The sequence below is a fragment of the Copadichromis virginalis genome, linkage group LG11, assembly GCF_057382275.1.
Source record: "Copadichromis virginalis isolate Kocher_CV1m ecotype Utaka linkage group LG11, C_Virginalis_male_GT1.1, whole genome shotgun sequence".
In the NCBI taxonomy this organism is placed as follows: domain Eukaryota; kingdom Metazoa; phylum Chordata; class Actinopteri; order Cichliformes; family Cichlidae; genus Copadichromis; species Copadichromis virginalis.
The window spans coordinates 8260910-8277239 of NC_140628.1; the positions used below are offsets into that span (position 1 = coordinate 8260910).

Genomic DNA, 16330 nt, shown 5'->3' on the forward strand with positions numbered 1-16330 from the left:
TCCTCATCGGGGTCTTGACCTGACTCCAGCTCGTCGCCGTAACAGACTTGTGTGGGCAAATGCTCACATTCGATGGCGTCTGGCACGTTGGAGAGGTGTGCGCTTCACGGATGAATCATGGTTCACATTGTTCAGGGCAGATGGCAGCTGAGAATGTCCCAGTTCTTGCATGGCCAGCATACTCACCGGACATGTCACCCATTGAGCATGTTCGGAATGTGCTTGACCGGCGTATACGACAGCGTGTACCAGTTCCCACGAATATCCAACAACCTCGCGCAGCCATTGAAGTGAAGTGGACCAACATTCCACAGGCCACAATTGACAATCTGATAGACTCCATGCGACGATGTGTTGCACTGCATGAGGCAAATGGTGGTCACACCAGATACTGACGGGTTCTGGGTCCCCAGACCCCCAATAGCGCAAAAAACTGCACATTCCAGGGTGGCCTTTTGTTGTGGGCAGTCTGAGGTACACCTGTGCACTACTCATGATGTCAGATCAGCATCCTGATGTGGCACACCTGTGAGGTGGGATGGATTATCTCAATATAGCAGATGTGCCCACTACCACACATTTGGACTGATTTGTGACCACTGTTTGGGAGGGATGGTTATATTGTGTATCTGGAATGAATTTTAGGTCTCTACGTCCATCCCATGGGGAATGGGAGCAGTAACAAAGGTGTTGCGTTTATATTTTTGTTGAGTGTAAGTGAGCAGGCAGTTGCTGCCCACCTTACCGCCTGCTTGGAAAAACACAACAACTTTGACTGTTTCCAATCTGGTTTTTGCAAAATGCATTCCACTGAAACACTTGAGAATACACAGTCTTGGTCTTAAAATACCTCTCCTTAGCTTTTGACACAGTTAATCATACTACAATGTTAAACAGGCTGAGGGATCTTGCTGGGATGTGCGGTTTTAGTGTGTCCTTAAACCAGATTATGTCTGAATCTGCAGAGCAACTATGTGGAGTCCCTCAAGGCTCCATGTTGGGATTTATTTTGTTTTTAATAAATATTGCTTCTTTAGGCCACATAATACAGCAGTTTAGTGATGTGTTTTATCATCTTTTTGCCAACGATATTCAGCTACACTGCTCTTTTAAGCTTGGTTTAAAAAGAGTTTGCTGAACAAACATTAACCAATGGTTGAATAACAACTACCTACAATTAAACCCAGATAAAACTGAAACTTTGATTATTGCACTGGACAGTGCAGTGTCCCACATTAAACAGCAACTGAGTGATCTGGATCTCTCGCAGAAGCGTAGCATCAGAAATTTAGGTGTTATTTTTGACGACGCTTTTTCCCTGCAGCATAACTTGCCAAGCTACAAATAAACTTTTACTTACTCACTTAGGGTGGATGGATCCGCATGTTTTCGATTTTGCCCTTCCAGACACAACCCTCCCATTTGTCCATGCTTGGGACTGACACTAAGGCTTGTGACCCATGCGTCTTTAACTGTCCATTATTGCACTGTTTTGTATTGACTGTGTGTTCTTAATTCATACTGAATTACTGTCCTATATATAACTCTGGTCTAACGCAGTGCCAGTAGAAGCAATACAAAACAAGTCATCCCTGTAGAACGGAGACACTGGAGACAGGTTAAGACCACTTATATAGCAATCTGAATTTAGACTCAAACACATACACACACACACACGTTTCTGAGGTATGTCTGTGGTCTGGAGGTCACCACAGCAATGATCAGCTCACAAACCATCCCTCCACAATCAATGCTTTAAACCCAACGGCCCCATTCAATTAGCGGCATCCCGCAGCTACATTCACTTGCTGCCTAATTGACCTCTGAGTCGCAGTGGAGAGCAAGTCCTGGCATTGAAAACAGCTGCACAGCGAGAGACTCTGCCAATGTTGACACAATAATTACACAGCAAGTCACCTAACATGGGCTTTAGGGTCAAAAGTGGGTAAAAAGGAACATGCGATTGCAAACGAAGGAAGCAGAGGGGATGGGGTAATAAGGAATAGGATAGCAGGGAGGGAGAAGATAGAAAAGAGAGCGTAAAAGGGAAAGAAGACAGCTGACCGGAGGCCTGTTCAACCATGAGATTAGGCTAAGTGATGAAAAGCAGGGAGGAAATAGACGCAGAGACCGTTGGAGAGCCTCGGGTGAGAAAAAAAAAGAAGCAAAGAAGACGGATGAAAAATTTTTTAGAGATGCTTGTAAGAGCAGGCTGGGCGGTAGAAGAAATCAAGATAATACGCGTCTAGGATCACCAACACTGGGATGGGAATGGCCACTGGGACAGATCTAATAATGGGGTTTGCTAAACACTTTCAGCTTCAGTCACAGAGAATATGGCCTAAACCACTCAAGGCTTAAAACATCAAATTAACATGGACGTCTGGACATGTCATCTGTATAAAGGATGATATCATTCCTGCTATTGAAAAACATAAAACTAGCTAATCTTATCAGGTAGCCATATCACAAAGCTACACATTAAAAAGCCCTGAAGAGAAACTCCAGCAGTGATGAGGATTTTGAATAGTTCAGACTTGGTGAAATTGCTCCACACTAATCTGAGTGTCACGTTTTAATTTGTAAAAATAGTTACTGGATGACAATGGACAAGAGTTACCACCACCTTAGACGGGACCAACCCTGCCTTATTGATTTTAGGGGGGGGGGGGAAGCTATAATCTTTTATTTTGTTGCTAACTTCTGCTTATTGGGAAAAAACGGGAAAAACCCAACCCCCAAATGTTAATATTTAAAAATATAACTGATCAAGTAAAATCTCTCTGGTATACATTGCATTTTTTACAGTTTCACTGCCACTTGTTCAGTTGCTTGATTGTCTTGTTTGTTGTCTTCCATGTAACTGGAAACCATGACAACCAGGTAGTGATAAAAGCAATCACTAGAAGGTAGAAGGCAACACTGTATATCACTTTGCAACCAATTCCGCACTAGCAACCAGCAGCATCCGCTGGCAACCATTCACGGAATAGACACTTTTGCTTAGCAACTGGTGGTTACCAGAGAGGTCACTGACTGGTCTTTCGGCCTAGTGTGAATGGGGCTCTGGCAATCAATTTCATAGAGAACCCAAGCAACCACTCGCAACCAGTCATGGAATACACATTTTCCTGTAGAGACATAGTTGCCAGTTGGTTGCCGACAGGTCTGTATACCACTGTGACTGGTGCCTAACCTTGATTTGATCTAAATGGTACAGAAACAAAGTCTTGGCACCTACTGTGTGTGCCCAGACAACACAGCTCAGCTGTTCTGTCTCTGCTTCACAATTAGCGTTATAGTTATATTTATAGCCCGCGATAACTGGCAAACAAACAAACAAACTGACTGACTGGTGAACATGTGGGTTCTGTTAGCAGCTACAGCAGATGTTTCCATCAGTAGTTAATGGAAAGAAAAACACAACTAAACTGGATAATTATGTTTACTGTGAATTTAGTAATGCGAAAGTTAACTGAAATCTTTGTAGCTTTGAAGTAGTAGTTATGATAGTAATAACAAAACTGTTTCATGTAGTGGTTTTAGGTGTTAGAAAACTAAATATGAAAGACAGCCTACTGGAGCATTGCAGTTTCACAAATGTATAATGTAATGTAAATGTCAGACATTTGCAGTATGGAAAAAATTTCAACATTAGCAATGAGTGGCCACCAAATCCTTAGCCACGGTTCATTCCTCACCAAGCGGTATCCTGAGTAAATCTCTAATGAAAAAAGAGAACGGTAAACTGCTTTGAGCGAGCATGTGTTCTGAAGATCATGTTTTCCTTTATCACAAAGACAATCGTTCCTGTTACCGCTGAAGTTGAAGCGCTTTTCAATCTTTCTAAAAAATGGACATAAAAATACAAGCCAGACAACATCAAACACCTTCCCACGCTTACTGCATAAATAAGTAAGTGTTAATAGACTGGATTCACACACAGATGAAAAAAAATCCTAACAGAGTCTCAAATAAAGTGAATAAGAAAGCATATACGGCCCACTATAAGCTTAAGCACTTACCTTTAGCACAGCAGTGACCTTCATTTTTTTATTGAGACTCCTTCTCAGAAATGGTGTATCACAAAAAAAAAAAAAAGCATCAGAAAAAAAGGTATTGAAGCTATCAGTGGTGGACAACAGCACTGTGTAAGGCACTCAGACTGTCTGGGATGGAGGAGTAGTCAATAATGAGCCTCCTCAGTTATGATTCTCGACAAACGGAATCAATCAGCCAGCCTGAAGGCTTGCTAGATGCTATTGAAGTGCCGTTCACACTGGAATGGGATCAATGGCTAAGCTAGAGTTGACCATCGATCTGAACCATCATCTGGTCTCCTTCCCTGTCCCCTCCTCATACTTCAGCAGGGCCTAACAAGGTGAGAAAGCCAAGACAAGCCTGGCTGAAGTGAAATGGCAGCAAGCAACGCTCACCCAGTCTTAAAAACACACAAGCTCTCTTAAGGTTCCTCATGGGCTAAATGGTGCTTTACACAGCCATTACTTTTCAAAGGTCACTTGGGCCTCCACAAGGATTTTTCCTGCTATTTAGAGTAATAATGCTACTTTAATAGTGTACGTGCTACTACTCTGGCACTCTAACACCAAGCGGACATAATCTGCATCTGCATCAAATGTAGTTCACTGGACACAAAGAACCTGCGTGTGCCTTCCTCATATTTTTATCCTATTTGCTATAAGCTTTTTTAAGCCTGACATGTTGCACTGTCCTTTTTAGGAGTGGTTTTATAATAAAATAGGGAGTGCCTACTGCTTATCACAATATGAACAACTCCTAATAATGTCCTGAAATTACTGGAGGAGTACTTTGCAGATTTACAGAAAATGTTCTTACGATGTGCTCAGAGCTGCAGGGAAATCCTCATTGGAATGCTGCAAAATTTCTGTGTACTACAGCTTCTTGGCTCCGCCCACAGCAAAATCAATCATCTGTCAATATCCACATGGGTCCCCAAGAGCATTTCCAGACTGCATATGACTAATAACTATAGATAACTAAGATGATGACACATGCATAAACATATCTATCAATGCAAATATATTAACAAAAGCACCCACTTAGGAATACATCCTGGCTCTGTGGTAACAAAAAAAAAAGCTGTGAATGCAGGTGCATTTGAGTGTGTTCATACTGGCTGTAAGGTGCTTCTTAGATATTTACATTTTACAGATGCCTGCAGGTTACATGAACAGCAGTCTTACATAAAATATTCCCACATTTCGTGCCTGGATTGATGTTGGAGTGCTGTCAGAGTATTCCACAATCTCCATCAATGCTCACGTAGTCTGAGACAGATGACTGACATGATGTGCATACACATCAGGCACCTCGGTTTTTGCCTTTAATCTTCCAGTAATTCACATTTCTAATGCACTTGGAAGTTACATTATAACAAAATCCTACGGTTATCATGTTAACAAGAATCCTATATGCATATATGAGGTGTGATTAAACATTTCTGATAGTGGAGCAGTAGAAATCTAAAGCCATGCCTGATTTAAAGTTGGCCCATGATCAAGATTGTTCATTGTAACATTGTTACGTTTCCGTCTACTTGGTCTCTTCCAGGGTGTCAAAAGGGCGTCAAGGTGCCACTAAGTTGGCCACTAAGGTGGACTAAGTTGCAGGAAGCCAAATGTTGTAAGTGGTCCATGTGGTGAGTAAAACCTGTTATTGCGTAGCCAAAATACCTCTTGCATGGACTACAGTCCAGATAGCTTCTCTTTCAAAGGTAGAGTAGAACTCGATATTGTCTCACATTGTAGAATGAAGTTGCGGTACACAACCCAGCGAACAGCAAGAACTAATGACGAGCATGTCTCTCACCTGACGCACTGCATTTGGGCTTAGAAACTGTGGACTGAACTGAAAACTACTCGGTAATGATAATCCTTCACATGCATGAAGCTGATCAATCCAAACAGTGAGAACCGGACCTACATTGGCCAAATTTGAATCAGTAATTAGTCTAATGTGAATTTAACTATAATTCAACTATTATAGCTAAGAGGTAAAGAGAGGTAGCAGTACGAAGCAAAGCCTAGACACTAATTCAGGCAGGGAACTCAAGATACAGTGTGTCATACACACCAACATGCCTCACATTCCTCACATCATATACCCTAACACACCCTCCAAATTTAGTTGTGGCGATAAGCTGAATAACTTGCTCTCACTTCCTTTAAACTACTGTTTCAACCCCTCCACCATCCCAGCATACTCTTTAGTCATCACGCTCTAATTTCTGTATGGAACACTATTTTGAGAAGTGAGCTCAGAGCCTAGCAACCCTTACGTATACTCTACTGCTGTAATAATAATAATAATCATTTCTTACACGAGCTGTCTGACTGTTGCTTTGTTATTTTGTCAGTGTAGTTTGCTCTCTTGTATAACTAGCATAGAGACAGAAGTCTTCAATGACTATGACTTTATTAACACTAGCTAAAACAGGGGTGGGCAATCTCAGTTCATGAGGGCCGGTGTCCCTGCAGGTTTTAGATGTGTCCTCGAACCAACACAGCTGATTTAAATGGCTAAATTAGCTCCTCAACATGTCCTGAAGTTCTCCAGAGGCCTGGTAACAAACTAATCATGTGATTCAGGTGTGTTGACCCAAGGAGAGATCTAAAGCCTGCAGGGACACCGGCCCTTGTGGACTGAGATTGCCCACCCCTGAGCTAACATCAGTCACTATAAGCTACTGGCCACACTGAGCCCGTACCAACAAAATGCCTTAGTATTTTGAACGCACTAAACTGAGCTTTGAGGTCCCTTTGAAAGAATGACATTATTTTTAAAGGCTACACTGTCTCACTTTAAAAGGAACTTTTTTCAATGAAAAAACATTGTAGACGATGCTAACTGTCCTTCTGTTGACTTTACTCCTCTTCACAGTAGCTTTAGCAGCCTGTACAGGAGATGCACGAGCATAATTAAAAACATTATTAACAAATGCATTAAATCTAGGGAAGCAAGCTCTGGGGCATTATAAGACACACTTTAATGAATCAAATTGGCTGCCACAAAAGCACAGGTACTAAGCAAACTTTGGATGCTCTTTAATGCCATTTTTATTAGATCTGATTTAAATGTAAATTACCTATGTCTAACACAACACTTGGTTTCTTGTTTCTCACTGTTGTGCTAAACTGCAGCTGGCAGCAGATGTGAGGAACCTAGAGAGGAGAGGAGAGCAGAGGAGGTGCAGGGAGTGAGATGCAGGCATCAGGCTGCAGTGTGTCTAGACAGTATTCATGATCCATCTGTCTGCCACCGCCACGACAACAGCCAGCGGCTGCAACAAGATGGCAAACTCCATTAACACAGAAACGTTTTCTATGTCCCTCTCCCTTCCTCCTTTCCTCCTCTTAATCCCCCTCTCTTTCCATCCATGGCTGTGTCTCTGTCTGGTCTTCCATCTCACTTCAAGCCCCTCTTTGTCTCTTGTCTCCCCCTGAGACTGCCTGCACTCTTTTTCTTATTTTTTTGTAATCGTCCTATTCCGTTTTTCTCCTTTCTCTCACCTTCTTTTCCCTGCAACCATCTCTCTGCCCTTCTTGTGTCTCTATGGCATCAACAGAAAATGTGCACCAGCTCAGAAAATTACACTCATTGAGCAGCTTTCCCGTAATGCAAGCTGCAGACTCTTACATTAACATCCGCTCTAGATAGCTAAATATTTTAAGCACCCAGCTCAGGAGGATTCTATCCATTGGAAATTATCCCCCCACCCCCACCCATTTAAATCACCCTAAAATTTAAATAAATATAAAAAATGTTCATTTGCTGTGCCTTGTAGAGCTGCAGAAATTTAGATAGACAGCAGCAGAAAAAAAAAGTGAGATAGATTCAAAAAACAACAAGGTTGGAGGGGTTGGAGAGGTGAAACACATTTGAGGGAGGAAGGTAGAGGGCGGGGGAGTGAATGAGGGTGGGTGAGATGAGAGAAAGAGATGGAGAGGAAGGTAAGAAACCTGCCAGACACGCGCGCGCACACACACACACACACACACACACACACACACACACACACACACACACACACACACACACTCTCTCTCTCTCTCTCATGGAGCCAAGGATGAAAGTGCTGCTGTAAAAAGTTTTCCCTCTCCTCCTAAAAGTTGTTGAAAGAGAGCGCCGCAGCACATCAAAGTGGCCTGGCAGACAGCCATTGAAGCCCAGTGGTGTCCTTCACCCTCTCTCTCTCTCTCTGTCTGTCTCTCTCTCCCTCTCTCTGCACCTCTCTTTCCATCTCCCCCTCTCAACATCTCTCTCTCTCTCACTCCCCTTCTGTGTTTTCATTGATTGTGACGAGTCAAGGGAACACTCTCATCTTGTTCCCTGGACAGTGGTGCTCAGCAGGAGCTAGAAGCAGGTGGCTGGTGCTGGCGGTAGGGATGAGAGGGTGCGGTATATAGATTTGGTATAATGCCTGTACACTTTGTTCCCTTATACTGATAAGCAAGGATGACGTCACAAAACAATACAACATGCAACTGAAATCAAGTTCTCAAGCAGTGACAGTTACCCTGCCATTAATTTCATGTGCTTTCAGCCCTCAACACAATTTCCAGATGATTAGTTTTGCATTTGAGTAAACTCACGTTTCTCTGAAATTAGACTAAGTATACTAGGAAGCAGGTCTCAGGTCAGTTTGTGTCAGCTTGGGCATTGCACACATAGAGCTCAGGGGTCATTTCGTCATTTGTCACAGAGTCTTAACCCATCTCGGTTTGCTATTGACCGAACACATGCTATTGCACCGGACAGGTAGTTTAGTCCACAGAAGAAACTAATATACCGCTCCAGATATGTAGCAAAGGAAACATGGGTTTTCAGGTTATACGGCTTCATTAGGATTACACTGAAGTGATGGATCAATGTAAAACAACAACATGCCAAAAGTACTTTGATGAATGATAAAAGTAAGTGTGAAGTTAACTATTGCACCATTTAAAAACTTTGAATGTGAAGTGCCGGGGGCAGAAGTCAGAAAGTTTGCAACACCCATGAGAAAAGCTCAAAACCCCAAACCCTTGTCCCCGGTGGGGCAAAATCAGAAGTGAGGCAAAGCAGAGAGAGGATGCGTTGGTGTGGTTTGATGGTTTGAGGTAGACAGATAGAGACACAGATGTGTAACAGCATCCTGCAACACTCACAGTTGAAGATGCCCGGCGGAGGGTGTTGGGTGACCACAGGGCAGTTCTCCTCATCGCTGTTGTCCCCACAGTTATTCAGCTGGTTGCAGATCAGCGAGCCCAGACGCAAGCAATTCCCATTGGTGCAGTGGAATTTGCACTCTGTACGGTGAGGGAATAAAAGACATGTTACATTTCTTAGCAAGAATAACAAACATTTAGTTGTCTGAAGCTGTACATTGAAATGAGGCAAAGCCTGATGTTAATACCACATTTTGTTTCCTATCAGAACAAAATGTTCTATTCATTCAAGATCCCAGAGTCATAATCATCTTTTAAAGAATTAGTCTGCTTCTTCTCTGCTCTGGAAAGATCTATAATTAAAAAAAAAAAAACATTTAGAAACAATCACAATCAAACCATAGTGGAAAATTAAAATATATATATAAAAATGCCTTTTGGTAAAAATACATGTTACAAAAGAGGGAAAGAGAGAGAAAAACACAAGTTGAAAAAAAAAAAGTCCGCCCACACACATACACCAGTGTCACTGCAGTAGTAGTGCATTCAGGCGAGCTCTAAAATGTGTAAAAGCATTGATAAACCGCACAGACAACAAAATGTTCAAATGCTGGACTGTTATGTGAAATCCTCCCCGTTATCTACGCTTCAGAATGTGCAAGGTCGCGTGGAATGAGGTTTTTTTTTTTACCTGTAAGCTCAAATACAAAGCAGAGTTAATGTGCTGAGTTCACACAGAAACAAGGTCAGACAAAAAAGTGGTCTCCCGTTCAAAACAACAAATAAATAAACAGCTCTTTCAAACGGCCCTTTGATGTGCCGCAGCCCTGAACCGTAATGTGGTCCCGTCACGGCTATTACCAAAATGCTTCTCTGCCTCTAAATATTAATACGTCTGATTAGCGCTATCTGGTTTGAAAAAAACATAAAAACCCTCCAAACTGTAAATGGGAAAGTATATATATGTGTGTGTGTGTGTGTGTGTGTGTAATCATGTAGAGCTTTAATCGTAACAAATAAGAATAATAACAACAAAGTGTTTGATGCACCACAAAGCAAGGCCATGTTAGTGTGGCTCAGAGTGTTATTTGTGTGTTTTTAGTGAAGCCGATACGTGAGAGCTGCACTCACACCGAGTTCGCCAGAACTTCACCGACTGCAAGAACAGCGAGACATGAATGACAGTGTTGATGTGCACTCGTACAGACTGTGATGGTTTTTCCTGTGACACATTATGATTGATATGTTTTTCGATTATACGTGGAGGAAAAATGCATTTATGCTGAATGGAAACGAGTATTTTAAAAAATCAAGAAAAAAAATATAGTAAAAATTTCCTTAAATTGTCGCTAGTTTTTACTCTAAGGAAGAAAAAACTCTATGCACTCTATGTCAGCACTGTGACAACAGCTCTTAGTGTAGATGCAGTCTTTTCTTTTTAGTTCCTTGCACTATGGGTTATCAACATCTGGTGCGTAGACTACCCACAATCCATCATGACCACCACCTGTAAAAGTGATGCTTTAAATAGAAGATCCCAGTTTTTGGGATGGTAACAAAAAAAGTCATGTGTTACAGATTACTCGTTTCTTCTCCTAAAAGTAATGCAGTTCATTACTTAACACTACTTGTTACATGCAGTTACATGTTAATGTGCTTCAATCCAGAGGTGTGGACTCGAGTCACATGACTTGGACTCGAGTCAGACTCGAGTCATTAATTTTATGACTTTAGACTTGACTTGAAAAAATGTTCTAAGACTTGTGACTTGACTTGGACTTTTACACCAATGACTTGGGACTTGAATTGGACTTGAACCGGTTTACTTGAAAAGACTTGATATTTTACCCCAAATATAAAATTTAACACGCATATTATATGGAGATTGAAAATGTGACGTCATTCACGGGTAGAACCGCAAAGGATTCTGGGAACTCGTGGCAAGTGGTACTAGCGCACGCAGGCTTTCAATTAAAATCAGTCACACAGTGATAAAAAGAAACACAAAAATGTCAAGAAGCTGTTGTATTATTAACTGCAATAGCCGGTCGCATGACAGCCACGGAAAGCCGACGGGTAAAGAGATCGGTTGTTATCGGATTACGTCGTGGAAGAGAAATTGTTCGAGCCATGTTTCTGAAGTAACAAAGAGGCGACTGGATTGCAGCCATTCAAAGATCAAATATAACGTCCTAGAACACTCCAGCTCACAGGTTAGTCTGCTCCAAGCATTTACACAAAGGTCAGTCTGCTGTTGTAGTTAATGCGTCATTTTTCTTAACATAATTGGTGATATAGGTTACAAGCAAGTCTGGCGCTGAACAGAAATTGTCGCGCTATGCTCCTTTATTTATTGTGCATAAATAGTAAATTGTCCTGACACAATATTGCGTTTCGCTTCTGTTATTATGGTACACTGACAAAAACACATACTTTTATTCACAGGATAAAACAGGTTTTTTGTATCACTAATTGCCCAGTACGATTACAGCATACAATATTATTGTCACTACTACATTTCTGTGATGGGTACCAGAAATTATTTCTACTACTAATTAATTACCGTTGAGCTCAAAGGTCCTATTAATAAACGGTTAACGAATGTGTATTTATGAAGACGATTTGTGAGACTGGTAAACTTATGATACGTACGATGGTCTTTCGTTCTACACGGTGCATTTCAAGGTCCTGTACCCATCCGTCGGTAAACTGTACCTGGGCTTGTTGCAGTGACCGGAAGTTACTAAACTTCATGAGTGTATGCACTCACTCCAAGAACCGTATGATTATAAATATGCATATAAATATGCTAGGATGAGATAGCTGACTTCATCTAACTAGCAAATGTTTTCCAGGCTACGTTGGTGATACAGTTTTTTTTAATGTGTATGATATTTTTGTCATGCGATTTTAAAGCTGGTCCTACAACCGCATCCAAGAATAACATGCAGCGTATCTCAGAACTGTCGGTGAAAATTATTCTTGGAGCTAAGTTTAATTGAGCTGCATTTTAAAGAGGTGCAATTTCACAATTTGTGTATATTTTCTAAGTTCACTATTTTGTATGTGTTGAGAAAAACACAGATTTTAAAATTACATGGTCTAATATTTACATTTAGCATAACTGCAACATTATTTTTTCGTTTGTTTTTTTTAAAGACTCGAAAGGACTTGAAATTCAAAGTTTCAGACTTGTGACTTGACTCGGACTTTTACACCAGTGACTTGAGACTCGACTCTGACTTGCCTGACATTACTTGAGACTTGACTTGAGACTTGAGGATAAAGACTTGAGACTTACTTGAGACTTGCAAAACAATGACTTGGTCCCACCTCTGCTTCAATCCGTAAAATGATCTGAAATAGCTTGTCACATAACTATCAGGCTAACCTCAGGTTACAAATGCCTAACCAACAACAATGAAGAATCCCTATCGTAATGACAACACACACACACACACACACACACACACACACACACACACACACACACACACACACACACACACACACACACACACAATATTTCTTTTAGTTTTAATGTATGAACACAAAACTGACAACACAACACCTGAAAACTAGCCAAAAGAGACTTGAAATCGCCATAATGAGTCAACCGTAGAAACACAAACAGGTAGAAACAGAGGCTACAAGCTTGACTGCTTATCACTGCTTTTGTTAACTGCTGAAGTTCAGGCTCTGGCAGCTGAACTGGGGTCTGCATACACTCAGCTTTAGCATTACGCTGGGTTCTTGGCTAGCTTTGTGTTAACATGCCATCTGTGCAGATGCTTGCCGACAGCACAAGGTGCACCATCAATATAATACAGTTGTTTCTGTCTTAAACCCAGCTTGCACTTTGCCCTCACACACATGTCCATACTCTCACTCCTCAAACGCTGTAGAATGCTCCACCATTTCCTTCATCCAGGCACACTTACTGAAATCTGGTGTTTGTAACACAAATAACAACATAATTGCAGCTGTTATGTATTAACTTACTTAAGTTACTGCATGACAGAAAAATGTAATGCGGTTAAAGTAATTAATTACTGCGTAACTATTTGTTGAGGAATTTCTGTTTCACATCTTTGAGGTTCAGGCTGGACTCTGAATGTAAGCGGTAGATTTGCACCAGACTACAGACTTGTGATTTTTGTCAGTTTATCACAGTAAATATTTATTTTTATTATCACAAACAGATTGGATGTAATCACCAAATCAACCCCATTCACTCACAAACTGATAGCAGACCAGGGGCAGACTGACTCATCTTATTGCAGATTTATCATTGTTCTGATGCGCCAAAGTCACTTTGAAGAGTGGAATAGGCTACCAAATGTTTGAGGGCCTTGTCCAAGCAACCACTTCAAAAGACTCATCAGTAAGTTGTTATAATTTTGGTCACGCGGGATTCTCTGGGCACTTTTTTCCGTGGTGTGACATATATAACGCCAACAAGGCGGGTCTTCACTATGTTATGAATCATCAATCCACAAAGTTTTACTTACTTACTAATTAGCACCTGTTCTGATCATCAAGAAAGCAAAGTTAGAAAGTAGAAAACTTTTTTGGCTTATGCACTAGGCAAGCAATTCTCTGAGTGCTCTATCCAGTCCTCTTGGTTATGCTGTTATTAGCTGATACAGCCTGGAGCTGCTAGCCTGCAGCAAAGACGAGGGGCTGCAGAGATCACTTTCTCTGTCTCCACACCTCAAGATTTTATTTTCTCTGACCCACCTGTTTTTTATTCAAGTGACATCACATTTATCAGACTTCACACTACAGGCATCAAAGGCTGCATAAAACTTAAATCACATATGCAGTTGTATTCCCCAGTACTGGTAAGCAGACTTTGGTGGTGTAAAATTTGTGGAGCTCGCCTTGTTCTTCAAGACACGACCTCCTTTTGGGAACTGTACCTTATAAAGGAAAGAAGGCATTTGTTTCCAGTACAGGTTGGCTGTTTGAAGTCTAATAAATGTCCTTAAGGTATGCTACTGGCAGTGTGAAGTTAAATAAAAGAAACCCCTCTCTACTTGATACTAATAAAACACCAGAATCTCTGTGTCACCGGTCAAGTTACATTGCAAGTGCTAGTAGGCACTAGGCTTCTGACAAATTGGAACAGTTTTTGGATTAAAAAATGTAACATCTCTGAACTACAAAGAGAGATATGCAAAATGCTTTGGGCAATATCTTGTGCTTTTACACATGATACAGATTTTTTAATTCTTGCATCTTTTCACAAGGTCAACTACAAAAGCAGATTCTTCTTTTTTGTTTTCCCCACAAAAAAACATTAATGATAAAAACAAAACTAAAATTGAATGATGATGACCAATTCACCCCAAAAGGTAAAACCAAGGGCAAAATTTAGTTTCTTTTAAGCGTTTTCAAGAAAAGGTACCACAATAAAACCATAACTACTCAAGTCAATCACTTGCCATGTGGCTAACTATAAAATGAAACTCAAGGATAAGCTCAGCAGGGCACAGCTGATGTCCTTCACAGACTTAATTGTAGATACTGAACAATTAATCACTTTACGGTAGTAAAACTGAAGAGTGCAACGCAAGCCATAAACTCTGAACATTCAAAATAAAAGCTGCACCTTTTGAAATGGGTTCATTTCAGCAGTAATAAAGAAGTTTTACTTTGAAAGGTAACTTTCTCTATTTCTAGTTTGCATCTAGTTACATCAACTTTTTTCAATGGCTAATTAAAATTTGCAGACAAGAGAGCATCTTCCACACAAACTACATGCAACTGTGACAACCTGATAGCGACAAAATGGGGCCAGTACAGTCTTTGAAACTGGTTTTACCCAGTGACAGCCAGCCTGCACTTACCAACAGGTTGAAGAATACAAATGTTTCCCTAGCGAATGTAGATTGCCGGGGGCAGGGTGCTGGCTGGTCTTTAGGCCTGTGTAACTAAGGCCTAAGTTGCTTTAACTTGTCTACAGTCGCTGTAAATATACAAGCTGCTTTACAACACACCTCCAACCCAGCTGTTACTTTCAAGCTGGAATCAGTGTTAAATTGTTGTTGATGCCTGTTCTGCTTTATGCCGTTTGAGCCTTGTCTGCCTTGGGATTTTCATGCACATGGGAGTGCCAAGAGCTCCTAGAATAGAGCCATGCAATCAGTCTTATCACCGTCATGGTCCATGGTCCGTGATGGATATAGTTGCAACAAGTAAATACCTACGTAAGAGTAAAGACCAGGCTGCTAGCAGAAATTCTGAAATATCTTCTACAGAGACGTTTGGAAGTTATTGAAATTCTTCTTTTAGTTTTCTGCAGAAAAACACTTGTAAGTGTTTTTATCCCTTTTCTTATTCAACATCATCCAGAAAGTCAACAATTGACACTGTTTCCTCTTCTGTATAAAGACCAGAACCCAGTTTGTGGATTATTCAAAGTAACTGCATCATCATTTCAGGGAGAGACACTATGTGAATTTTTCACATTTCATTTTTCTACATTAGACAGAGCAAGTGCACACTAGTCAGACTGAGCACCGTTTAATAATTAAGTGTGTGAACTGTGCCTGAATTACCAATTATACTGTAGCCTGAACAGCAACCCATTAGCTGTACCGTGTATTTACTCTAATACTTGATCATTCACCGGGGCTCCTGAATATCGAGTGAACAAACACAGCTCATTTTGAAGTAAAGATGCACAGTTTCACTGGTAAAAATGGTCTCTGGTTCACCACAGCCAACATCATTATTACTGTAATTAAAACTCACACAAACTTTAGCAAATAGTAATTGAGATGTGGAGGCGTGTTCACCTGCATGTCATCTCCATGGATATGTTTTTGAACTCAGACAGACAAAAGTTGTTTTTCCTGAGATGGATAATTTAGAGAGAAATTTCAAAAAATGTTCCTGCTTGCAACAAACATCACTTATGAAACACAAAACCTGTGACACGTACTGTGAACATGTTAGTGAACACTAACATGTAATGTGAACCACAGACAGAGCTGGGCAAAGTGAGCAGGTCTAGAGTGGTTTGGTTTGCTTTTATTTCATTAAAACTTTGCCTGGGAATACTCTCCACTAAAGCGCGCAATCAGCTGACAGGAATAATTACACTTCCATGTTGGAGGACTCGTAGGAGACTAAAT

At 40.9% G+C, this 16330-nt stretch overlaps 1 protein-coding gene across 1 annotated transcript in view; it reads right to left on the bottom strand.

Moving 5' to 3' along the window:
• Positions 1 to 16330, bottom strand: part of LOC146698018 (low-density lipoprotein receptor class A domain-containing protein 4-like) — a 279790-nt gene that overhangs the window by 130815 nt on the left and 132645 nt on the right. Inside the window, exon 3 of the mRNA XM_085472952.1 lies at positions 9189 to 9329. Coding sequence (XP_085329078.1) covers positions 9189 to 9329 — 141 coding nt within the window. The remainder of the gene's footprint in view (positions 1 to 9188; positions 9330 to 16330) is intronic.